The sequence below is a fragment of the Juglans microcarpa x Juglans regia genome, chromosome 1D (genome assembly GCF_004785595.1).
Source record: "Juglans microcarpa x Juglans regia isolate MS1-56 chromosome 1D, Jm3101_v1.0, whole genome shotgun sequence".
NCBI classification, from domain to species: domain Eukaryota; kingdom Viridiplantae; phylum Streptophyta; class Magnoliopsida; order Fagales; family Juglandaceae; genus Juglans; species Juglans microcarpa x Juglans regia.
This window is the reverse complement of record NC_054594.1, coordinates 36061825-36073595: the sequence shown is the minus strand read 5'-3', so window position 1 is coordinate 36073595 and position 11771 is coordinate 36061825. Positions and strand designations below refer to the sequence as shown.

The 11771-nt window shown below is 36.9% G+C and overlaps 1 protein-coding gene across 1 annotated transcript; it reads right to left on the bottom strand.

The window, feature by feature from the left end:
* Window positions 1-95: 95 nt before the first annotated feature.
* Window positions 96-1829, bottom strand: LOC121242477 (E3 ubiquitin-protein ligase BRE1A-like). The gene is made up of 2 exons (XM_041140323.1): window positions 1080-1829; window positions 96-455 (listed from the first exon to the last, which is right to left on the bottom strand). The coding sequence occupies exons 1-2, from the start codon at window positions 1516-1518 to the stop codon at window positions 229-231; spliced, it is 666 nt and encodes a 221-aa protein (XP_040996257.1). The 5' UTR covers window positions 1519-1829; the 3' UTR covers window positions 96-228.
* Window positions 1830-11771: the final 9942 nt, after the last annotated feature.

Below are 11771 nucleotides of genomic sequence, written 5' to 3'. Positions count from 1 at the left end.
CTTTTTTACGTAAGACTAATAAAAAAATCATATTAAAGAAAAATTTTAAAAGAAGTCAAAATTAAACTGGTGGAAATATTAGAAATAATCCAACATCTTTTTGGTAAATTTCACTTAGAAAATTGTTTCAACTGAAGCCAATTTTGCATAAATGTACTGTTAGCGAAGTGATTCACAGAGCACCGACAATGTTACAACTTTTTTTTATTGCCAAAGGACAATCCTACTTTAGGGAAGATTCTTGGTGACACGCGAAGCCGTCTTCTGGCTGCTCATGATTCGTAAGCTTTGCCTCAATATGTCAATCTCTCGCTCTTTCTTGTATTCTTCATGCTCCACAGAAGCTACTCTCGCTTTCAGTGCTTTGATGGTCTCTTCCTTGGCATTGAGTTCCCTCTGCAACTCTTCTATCATCATCTCTTCTTCCTCTTCTGCTCTCCAATACTGCACATCCCCTGCAGTACAAAACAGCAAGTTACCGGTAATCATTCTTCGTGATCTTGGAGTTTTTTCCTTTTTCTTCAAAACCTATTCTTTCATGTGGGTTATTGCAGAAGATTGGGACCCAAGTTTTGACAGATCCAACTAAGAAATATGTACTAAGTGTCCCACTTCGTTTGTCGTAAAAGTGCATATGCAGTGAACTATATCATTTTTTCTGCATTTCGACCAGTTTCACTGAAACCATGATTATGTGGCCAATGATCTCACCAATATTTATTCGACTTTGGGTATGCACAGGATGAAGATTATTTTATGTAGATTAACCAAGGCCATTGCATTACTGTAACAATTTCATTCACATTCTTCTTTCCTTAAAGCACGTTTCATATGCTTAAAAGGGTTTAAAGTGTGAATATTCTGAAGGAAATACATAAACCTAAGACATTCTTTCCTTTTTTTTTTTTTTTTGGCTGAATAATTGAGACATTCTTTCATGTAGGGTAACCGAAAAACATTCTCTTCAGCCCTATCCCAACACATGAACAACAGCAACTGAATCATGAATTAGAATTTCTGAATAGTGTGTGAGCACATGATATACACTAAAGAGAGAGAGAGAAAGAAAGTGTACGTACCATGATCATGTGTTCTCTGAATGAGATCATCAAGCTCCATCTTAATTGCAAGATATAGCTGCTTCCACTTCTCCACAGTCTCATCTCGCCGTGCTCTCTCCTCCCTCATTTGCTCCACCATGAAGCTGGTTCCCAACATTTCCCACTCTTTGATCTGATCACTCTTCTTCTCCCCCATCCCTCTGATCTTATCCTCTTTCTCTTCCACCATCTTCCTCAAGCTCTTCACCTCTCCTCTTAGCCTCTTCCTCTCTTGCTTCCACTCCGCCTCCTTGAATGCAAAAATCATCATGTCCCGCTCATAACCCTTGCTCTCTTTCTCCCTCTCACAAATCATCTCCCTCATTTCTTTCTGCAGAAACCCCGTCTTCTCCATCAACCCACTAACGTCTTTGTCAAACAAATTCTTGCTCTTGTTCTTGCTCGCATACACACCCATCTCAGTTACTTTAACTCGGCGATGGGAGTACTTGTTCTTTTAATCTTACAGAAAACTAGAATAGAAGTGTGAATGACATAAATTCATGACGTTCCCCTAAGGCTCCCTCCATTAATAGACCTTGACTTAGAACTCCGCCTAATATATACTCTACTCGACATCAGGTATCTCCAGTCACTGTTGCTTAATCATTAATGGAAGCATCAATGAGGCTCGTGAAGACGACTGTCTTCGATAGATTGGAAACTTAAATGACCTGTAAGCAAATATAAATGGAGACATCCTGGTCACATGCGATTTTTGTCTAGGAGCGTGGGGTAGAAAATAGAAATCACCTCCAATTATTGTCTGCTTCCAAAGGGAGGCCCCGGCCTGCGGGGTCCTGCGAGTCTTATTTCCTTGCAATTTCATTATGGCGATTTGTACTTAAAAGCATCCTTCCACAGTTGCATTCTCGTGGATGTGACAATACACATTCCTAATGAAAATCACACTCCAACTGCTGATTTAGAACGAGGTACAGTCTAGAAAAATTATTAATTTTCGCAATTCATTCTTTGCCAAACTTTGTTTAATTTGAATAGTAAAATTAATTTATAAAAATAATATCGTTTTATAGAATTGTAAAAATAATTATACGCGTATCATGATTTACTTATAAGTTTATATATATATATTTATTTTAATTTTATCATCTTCAATTGTGTTTAATGAAGAGACATTTTACATAGTTCAGATTCTGATCTCGTTTGTTTTAACAACTTCTCTTAATTTATCTCATCATTATAATTTTTTTAAATTTTTATACAAAATAAAATAAATAATTCAACTTTTTTAAATCTTAAAATAAAAATAATATCAAAAAAATATATTATAATAATATTTTATTTAACTTTTAACTTTTAATTTTAATCTCGACACGTCTCATTTACGAAAATAAATGAGGCTGGTTGAACAGTCACAAAATGTTTCATATCAATAGATTAGAGATGATGAAGTGTAAACTGATCTAGTGAGATTACTACGGGGATATTATTTAGACTATCGGTGATAGAAAATAAAATATGATAAAAAAATAAGATGAAAAAGAGAGATCAAGCAGTATAAAAGAGATCATTTAAGAACTATATCTTTATTATTTTTAATTGTGATTGAATAAAAAATATCCATCCCAATTTACAAATAAATTACATAAATATGAGATAAGGTAAATATTTTTAGGAATTAAATCTCTTTATTTGATAATTACAAAAATTAAATAAGTTGATTCTATAATTATGAAATCAAATAATTAATTTGTTTGGTATTAGCTCAACAACTGTGTTCAATGAACAATCATTTAGCACTGAAAAACCATAGACTAGTCGTCCTCTTGTCGGGCAGCGGGCTGTCTGTACCCGGAAACTGTTCTGGCCCAGACATGGTTCTACGATGTTATGATATTATCTTGGACCAACACGAACCTTGGAAAATACATCGAGAATATGGCTCAATTAGAGACGAGGTATGATATTATCTTGGACCAACACCAACATTGGAAAATACTGCATCGAGGATATGGCTCATTTAAAGATGAGGATATTCATGCTGCTGCAAATTTATTCTATTTTGTAGTTAGGTACAGAACATTAAAGTTGTTCATCTCTATATGAAAATTTCCATACATCTTTGGATTCTCTGGGCGAGAAAGACCTGCAGTTAATGCGTTTGGAATCTGATTTTGCCCCAACAATGTATACACAAGCACAAATAATTGAAAATGCCAATTATATGTCAATGATGGTTAAATTTGCAGTTGATCCCCAGTCTGTTAAGAAAATCCTTTTGTTTTTGTTTTGTTTTGTTTTGGTCAACATGGTGCGTTGATGCCGAAAATATCGCACCACAAATCCGAAGAGGCTGAAAGTGAAAAAAGAGTCATTCTTGACCTGTTGGGACGACTCAAGTTTTGATCAATGTGATTCGGAGTCTCCAACAATGATCCGGTGCGACTGTACGGCATTGGTGCGTACATCCATGGTAATAAATAAGAAGTAAACACAGAAAATATAAAAAGAGTGAGACATACAGATTTACTTAGTTTGGCATAATGCCTACGTCCACGGACGTTTGGGGATGGAAAATCCATTATAATATAATTGTTTACAGTTTCTCATAATCTCTCATTTCTCACTGTACAATAGAACTCAGAGATTTATTTTCTGAAGGAGATATTCTCACTGGAGCTCTCATCGTGACTCCGTGAGGTTGAATAAGCTAGAAAAGAAAAACCCAAAATCCTAGAAACCCTTTCTCGTCCGGTCGGATCCCTTTTTTATTCCTCTCATTGGGAGTGGAAAGGGATGACAACTTTATTCCACTACTCATTGGCGTATCTAGCTTGCTTTCTTTGTTTTCTCCATTTTCTCTTCTTTTTTCCTCTAACACTCTATTTTTCCTTGTCTCCTATTTGTCTTTTCTTCATCTCTCTTCTTATTTGTCTTCAGTGGGGGCCCCTTTAATGGGCTGGGCCTGATATATTTTATCCCCTTCAGTTGCCTGCGATTCTTAAGGGTAATTTGTTCTAAAAAGGACATTGAGAATCTTTAACATAAAATATGCAACAGAAATGCAGAAATTCATAGCAACCCATAAAAAAAAAAAAAAAAAAATTCGTGAGTGGGTACCCGATTTTCTGTTTCTCTTGCATTAAGCAATAAAGATTTTCAAGAGTGAGGTTAGGCGAAAGTTTGGCTCGACTGCATGAAGTGCGAACATGGAGCTCGGCTTTGGCGAGTGATGTGAGGGAGATAGGCTCGATCGTGTAAAATGCAAGCGCAGAGCTTGTCTTGGCAAGATAAATGGGAGGTTAGTTTGACCGCGTTAGGTGCAAGCGTGGAGCTCGTCTTGTAGTGCGAAGACCAAGTAGTCAAATGACCTAACCGCTTGTTGGGCGCCTGGGGAGCCAGGCGGAACCTAGCCTTTCCTATTTGTTAACTTGTTGCATAGATAACTCAGGAGAGGCAGTTGAGGCACAAGTGTAACACTCAGCTTTTGCTGAAGGAGATGCCGTATCAGAAGTAATGTTGGGCAGCCAAAAGACTAGATCCATGTTTCACTGTGAGGCAGGCCAGGCCGTCATAAGGCTCGACCTACCTGTTGAACCTCAATGGGAAGGTACGTGGGAGATGTTTGATAGTGCTGCAAAAGTCAAATTGGTTAGTGTAAATAATCTCCAACCACAAGTGCGAAATTTGCAAACCTAAATTATCTTTTTGGAGTGTGGTGAATGTTTGAGGCGATTGTTATGGCATGAGCGTAACACTTGGCATTTGCTAGGGAAGATGTTGTGCTAGTGTTGTTATCCAAGGGCGAGTCAAGGGACTCAGCTTGGTGGCACAAAGGTCGCCAAGTCAAGGGACTTGCGTCCGACTAGCCTTCTGGGCAAGTAAGGAGACTGGTGCCCAGCCTAAACTTCATGGTGAATCAAGGGACTCGGCTTGTAGCATGAAGGTCAGTAAGTCAAGAGACTTGTGTCCGACTGGTCGTCTAGTAAGTCTAGGGGTAGGTGCCCGACCCAAACTTCGTGGCAAATCAAGGTACTCGACTTGTAGTACAAAGGTCAGTAAGTCAAGGGACTTGTATCAGAAGAGCCCGTTTGGGCAAGTCTTGGGACTTGCATCTAGCCTAACTTCGTGGCGAATCAAAGGACTCTGCTTGGTTGCACGAAGGTCGACAATTCAAGGAATTTGTATCCGACTGGCCGTCTAAGCAAGTCTGACACTTATGCCCAGCCTGGCTTCGTGGCGAGTTAAGGGACTCCGCTTGTAGCACAAAGGTCGAAAAGTCAATGGACTTATATTCGGTAGGCCATTTGGGAAAGTCCTGAAACTTGTGCCCAGCCTGATTTCTTGGCGAGTCAAAAGACTCAGCTTGGTTAAAGAAGATCCTTGTTTGTGTTAAAAAAGCCAACCCGGTTAGTGTAAATATCCCAAATCATAAATGTGAGGTTTGCAAACTCGAATCGCTTTGCTAGTGCATGACGAGGGTTGGAGGCGTGCTGGCGAGGCCTGTGGGCAACCATGTTTCGGAGATGATAAAGATTCGGGTGCCAACGATGCCAAGCAGCTTATTCTAAAGGAGACATATGAAGACGCTTGAACAATGCCCAAGTGGGGCTATGTAGCAGTGTTCCACACCATATAAACTAATTTTGTTAGTAAAAATGAAATTCACACAAATCTTGAGAGAGAAAACTGGGATGTTTTAGCCGTTGTAGCTAATATTTGCTTGATTGAAATTGTTTGATGTTGGTGGTTATTGATTCATCTTCTTCTCTTTATTTATTTATTTATTCGTCACCTTTTTTTTTTTTTGGAACCTGTGGGGCATCATATAACTCTCTTTGGGATAATCCTTGACCACGTGGATGGACTGGTCGTTGCATGGGACATGCAAGTCCTATACAACATGTAGCCCAACGAGTCTCATTGGTTGGACATTTTTTTAGGGCCATGTGATCTCATGCAGCAGGGACTGTCTGATTGCTAACAAGGGGTGACTAAGTTGGAGAAGAGCGGGTGGTTCAAACCGAGCAAGTGATACTCATGCATAACCATAGAACTTTTGTGATTGAGGAGGCTTTGTCGGGCAAGCCTAGGTTGTGCAACTGTGTCCGAGCAAGTGAGGCTGAGTAACTTTGCATCTGTACAGGTGAGGTCGCGCATGTGTCAATTGGGCAAGTGGGATCGTGCAACTATCAGAGGCCAAGAAGTTTGGGGTGTGACCAAGGAGTGGGATGCTAGAAAGGGCATTGGTCGAGCTGCAGGTTTGCTCGCATGTGCATGGCTGAGCAACTTTGATCGAGACGCATCCGTGCATTATGCCTTGTGGTCGAGCAAGGCATGCAATAAATATTGGAGATGCTGGTGGCCGTGATGGGTAACTGAGCGCATGGTCGAGAAATTTTGTCCGAGGAGCATGTATGGTCGAGGAGTATCTGCCCGAGGATTTCAGTGGCCAAATAAGGCTGTGATAGTGCTGGTCGAGGAGGTTGTTTGTGGCCGAGGAGGATCATGACAGTGCTAGTTAAGGAGGTTGTTTGTGACCGAGGAGGATCTGTTCGTGCATGTGATGGGTGTCTTCTACTAGGTGGCCAAGGTGCAGGTGGGCAAGGAAGTGGTTTGCCTACCAATGGGTGGCCATGGAAGATCTTGGGCCGAGGAGCTAGTTGCCTACTAGTGGATGACCAAGCAAGACCTTGGGCCAAGGAGGTGGTTGCCCGCCACTTGGTGACCAAGCAACTTGGTTCGCAAAGCATTCCACCGGCGAAACAAATCGTTGGCAGGCTTGTAAGTGCTTTACAGTGGTCCTGCCAGCTTGCGGGTGTTGTGGGAGAGGGCCTGCAGGGTGCAAGGCAATGTGCCCCCGTTGACTCCTACAATGGGGGAGGTCCGGACGAGGGCAGAAACTATCGGTGGGCCAGGTGGTGGCCACTGGTAGGTTCAACAGGCTCACGGTTGGTTGCTGCAGTCCCCAGCTGCAGGATGAGCCGGTCAGAGATAGAATCCTTCGATGACCCAAGTGGTGGCCACCAAGGGTTCTCGGGCTTGCAGCAGTTCGCTGCAAGCCTCCCATTTACACTGTGACATGCACCCGCACTGTGCATGGCACTGCACAGTTGGGATGTGCATGGATAGAGGGCACTGTGCACTTAAGTGCACAGTATTTGCTCGCCAATGCATGTGCTGTGTGCATGTGTCCCGCGCATAAAATACATACCCCATGGGTTGAAAAGATGAGTTACCCAGTCACTTGAGTTGCAAGTGTCATTTACAGGCACTTAAGTCCACCGTATCGTCAACTACATGGGTGAGGAAGAGTTTACTCTCCCGATTTTTGCCATGGTGTTGTTAATAAAAACATGAGTAGGAAAGTTGAGAATAATTATCTGGGGAAAAATTTGTCTCCTCACCCTGAGATTACTTCGCACGCCAAAAAATTATCTTTCTCCCACTTTTGGTGTAGAAAATAAATTGGATCTCATAGACGGCACCAACTATTGATGCCAAAAAAATCCCACAATAGGCCAAAAGGAGAGAAAGAGTCATTCTCGGCCCGCTGGAACGACTCGGGCTTTGATCGATGTGATTCGGAAACCCCAACAATAGTCCGGTGTGGTTGTACAACATCGGTGCATATATTCATAGTAATAAATAAGAAGTAAATGCAGGAAAAATAAATAGAGTGAGACACACATATTTACGTGATTCAGCATAATACCTACGTTCATCGACATTTGGGGATGAGAAATCCATTATAATATAATTGTTTACAGTCTCTCATTTCTCACTATACAATAGAAGTCGCAAGTTTATTTGCTGAATGAGATATTCTCACTGGAGCTCTCATCATGAGGTTAAAGAAGCTAAAGAAGAAGAACCTAAAGTCCCATAAACCCTTTCACATCCGATTTGATCCCTTTTTTATTCCTTTCCTTGGGAATGCTGATGGATGCGGCTTTATTCTACTCTTCATTGGCGTGCCTGACTTGCTTTCAATCATTTCTCAATTTTCTCTTATTTTCCATCCCTTAATTTTTTCCCTCTGACACTCTTTTTTCCCTTGTTTCTTTTTTTGTCTATTCTTAATCTCTCTTCTTATTTGTCTTCTAGTGAGATCTCTTTGATGGATTTGACTTGATTTATTTAGGCCTGAGATGTTTTTTCCTCTTCATAGTGACTATTTGATTACGTTTTAATTTCAAAAAATAAATAAATAAACTGCAACTCATTTATTAAAATATTGAACATAAAATTCATGTGAAAGATTGTAAGTATCTATATTTTAATTTTTTTTTATAATTATAATGAATCGCGCAACAAATAATGTATTTAAACAAAATTTATAAGCAGTATAATTCTTTTGTAGTATTAGTATTACCCCTGCAAACCTCAGTTCTATTAACCTTCCCCAAAAAATAGTCCATAAGTGGTAGCATATTGGACAAATACTTCTCAGGGCCACAGGCAAAAGCAAAACTTCCCCTCTCCCCAACCCAACATATGTTGGGCCTCAGGCCCTACAAATTGTCTCGGCAATTTTGAGATTAAAGGACCAGCGCAGCCCGGAAAAAAAAAAATCACCTCTTAAAGACCCAAAGGCCGGGGGGAAAACAAGACAACATCTCGTAGCAACCAAGGTTCATTTCATTGTATTGACGATATTTCCAAAGTATCCTTTTCACCTAAAAAGTATCCGTGGATTTGCCGATTTGATCGAGGACTCGGCATATTTTGTAAGGAGCCAATCTTCTTTTAGAAATGAAAAGTTCTATTCATTATTTTTACATATCACATTTTTTTTTAATCTTATCAAATATATGGTATATAAATAATGAGTAGAAGAATTCAATAAGTTTAAGAATAATAAAATAAAAAAAATTTAAAAATAATAAAAAATATAGTGTGTGGTGTGTGGAGATGATGAGTAGCAAAACTCAAAAAACAATTGCTTATATATATTAAAAAAGGAAATTCTTGCATGCAATAATAATAATAATAATTCTCATAATAATAACTTACAATTATTTTACAACTCTACATAAAACGTAAGGTAGTTTTTTAATATTAAAATTTATTTTAATAGAATGGCATGATTTCATTGGTTGTTTGAAAATAAGTTATAAAATAATTATAAAAGAGCTGTGGGTTTATAATAGATTTATGATAATAAATAGATGAATTCTATATATCAGTCACTATTTATTTTCATATCTTAAAATTATAATTTTTTTTTCATAAGATGTGAGGGTATTTTTTATAAGATGTAGGGTGTAGAATAGTAAATAGTAGATGATGCAGTGATGCATAAAATTTTTTTAATAAATATAGAGTTAAGAGACAAAAAAAAGAAAAAAAAAAAAAAGGAGCAAGTCTTGGGCCATTTATCTTTTGAGGTTTTTGTGGAATATATGAATCCGATCAATGGTATTTTGTTTGTTTTCAACGGACAGAAAGTAAAGGGTCTTTCTTTTGGTCATCATGAAGAAATCCTTTTACTCTATCCCTACCCTTTGAACTTTTACATGGCAAATCATAGATGGTGGCATCGGTGGGCGTGGAACTTTTCACAAAAAGACAGTGATCCAGAGGAAAAAATAGAACCCATAACACTATTGCCATCGAATATTACCCATCGTCGGTGGACCCTGATTCATGGAAACAATATTTTAGAACCCTAAACTCTCTTTATTTGCAAGTTTCAGTCAGTCCATCAGCTTTGATGATTCCTTTTTAAGTTAACTCTTTTCCCACCCTAAGTTATTGGTTAGTTACACTTAATTCGGGTGGTTGAGTTTCCATGTGTAATTAATTATTCTCATCTATAATTATGTAATGAAAAAGGAAAATGTTATTTGTACTTATAATTTTTACTTATATAATAATATGTATTGACGTGTCGGCTATTGATACGATGAAAATTTAAAAATTTAAAATTTAAATTTAAAAGGAAAAATTGATAAAATAAGTTTTGTTTAAAATTATAAGTATATGTAACAGATGAAAAATATTATTCTTATATTTTTAGTCATCGTATTATTCTTTTAATTATGTATTGATCATTTGATATCATGTTATAAGGTGATGAAATAATTAACAAAGGCCGAGAGGCTTGTAAATATTATTTTTCTTACCAAATTCATTGACTCGTTGATCAATGGTTCTTAGGAATTGAGATGGTGATTAATACAAGAAGAAAAAAGATTTTTAGCACGATCCAAATTTGTCTTTCAATGCAATGCACCTAATGGAAAAATCTTTAAGGTCTCGTTTATTTTCAGAGATGAAATGATATTTTTTGAGATTAAAATTAAAAATTAAATATAATATTGTTAAGTGCATTACATTGAAAAAGTAAGTTTGCAATGCAACAATTGTCAACCCCAGGTAACATTTTCAGCTTTTCTTCATATATGGAGTCCATAAATGATTGAGTTCTTCGTAAGTTATTATTAAGTGGGTGTGTACAACATATAATTCATATTACTTAAATGATAAGATTTGATTTATAATATTTAAATTATAAAATTTTATTTTAGATTAAATTATGCCATGTTAAGCACTTTTCTACACCGGCTGGATTCAAATGCATCAAAGCACCATAATCATATTGTACTTAACTATTCTGAAGACATAAAAAAATAGTCCTTGTGAATTTGGCATTTGGATGGAAATTTGGATTTTAGAGACGAATGATATATCTACAAACGAATTATACAAAACAATCTTATAAAATTGACGTGATTTTATTTAATCTGTTAGATTTATTTTATAATAAAAATAATTTTATAATCTGACGAATCATATTAAATCGTATTAATTTATAAAATTATTTTTATAAAATTTTTTTATAGCTAGAATAAGACACTGACAATGCACTATGTAAAAAGAAAAAACTGCACATGGAAATCCATCTTAAAGCGGTTGGACTTGTGGAGGCATCACCTTTTAAGAGACTCGTTGATGGAGCCCACCCGATATTATATATTGTATAGCCGAGCCCACCCGATATTATATATTGGAGCCCACTTTCTCGTTAAAAAGCCTCGTTTAAGGAACACCTTTTTCCTTTTCAATTAACAAAATATAAGATTGTTTAGGAAGTGTCGATTGCGTGAGACAAACTTTCCCAAACCGAGAGAAACTTCTTTTTCTTTCAAAGTCAAACGTTGTGGGCTTTTCCTGTCTTAATTTATACCTTTTTTTTGTACCAATTATGGTACACAATCTACACTTCCTCGTATCTACGGCTCTTTTACTATTTGAGAAGTTATCATCTCATAACTATATTATATAAAAATAAATTTATAAATTAACATAATTTTATGTAATAAATTATGAAAAAGTCTACTTTATCTCCCTAATTTGACATATCTATTTGACACCTATTCAAAATTTATTTTTTTATTTTTTTATTTTTTACTTAATGGTTAAGGAAGTGATTTTAAATATATTGGTGTATTTTTTTTTTATTTTTTAAATATATTTAAATATGTTAAAAAAATGTGAAAAAAAAAAAAAAAAAATTACGCTGGGCGGTATGCCCAGCGGTCAAAATGGGGCGGCATAGTAGCCGCCCCCATAAATTATATATGCTTCATAATAAAAATAATTTTATAATTTAACGTACCACATCAAATCATGTCAGCATGTAAACTTATTTATATGAATTTTTTTTTATAGCTAAAATATTTATCTTGTTGTTCTATTGGG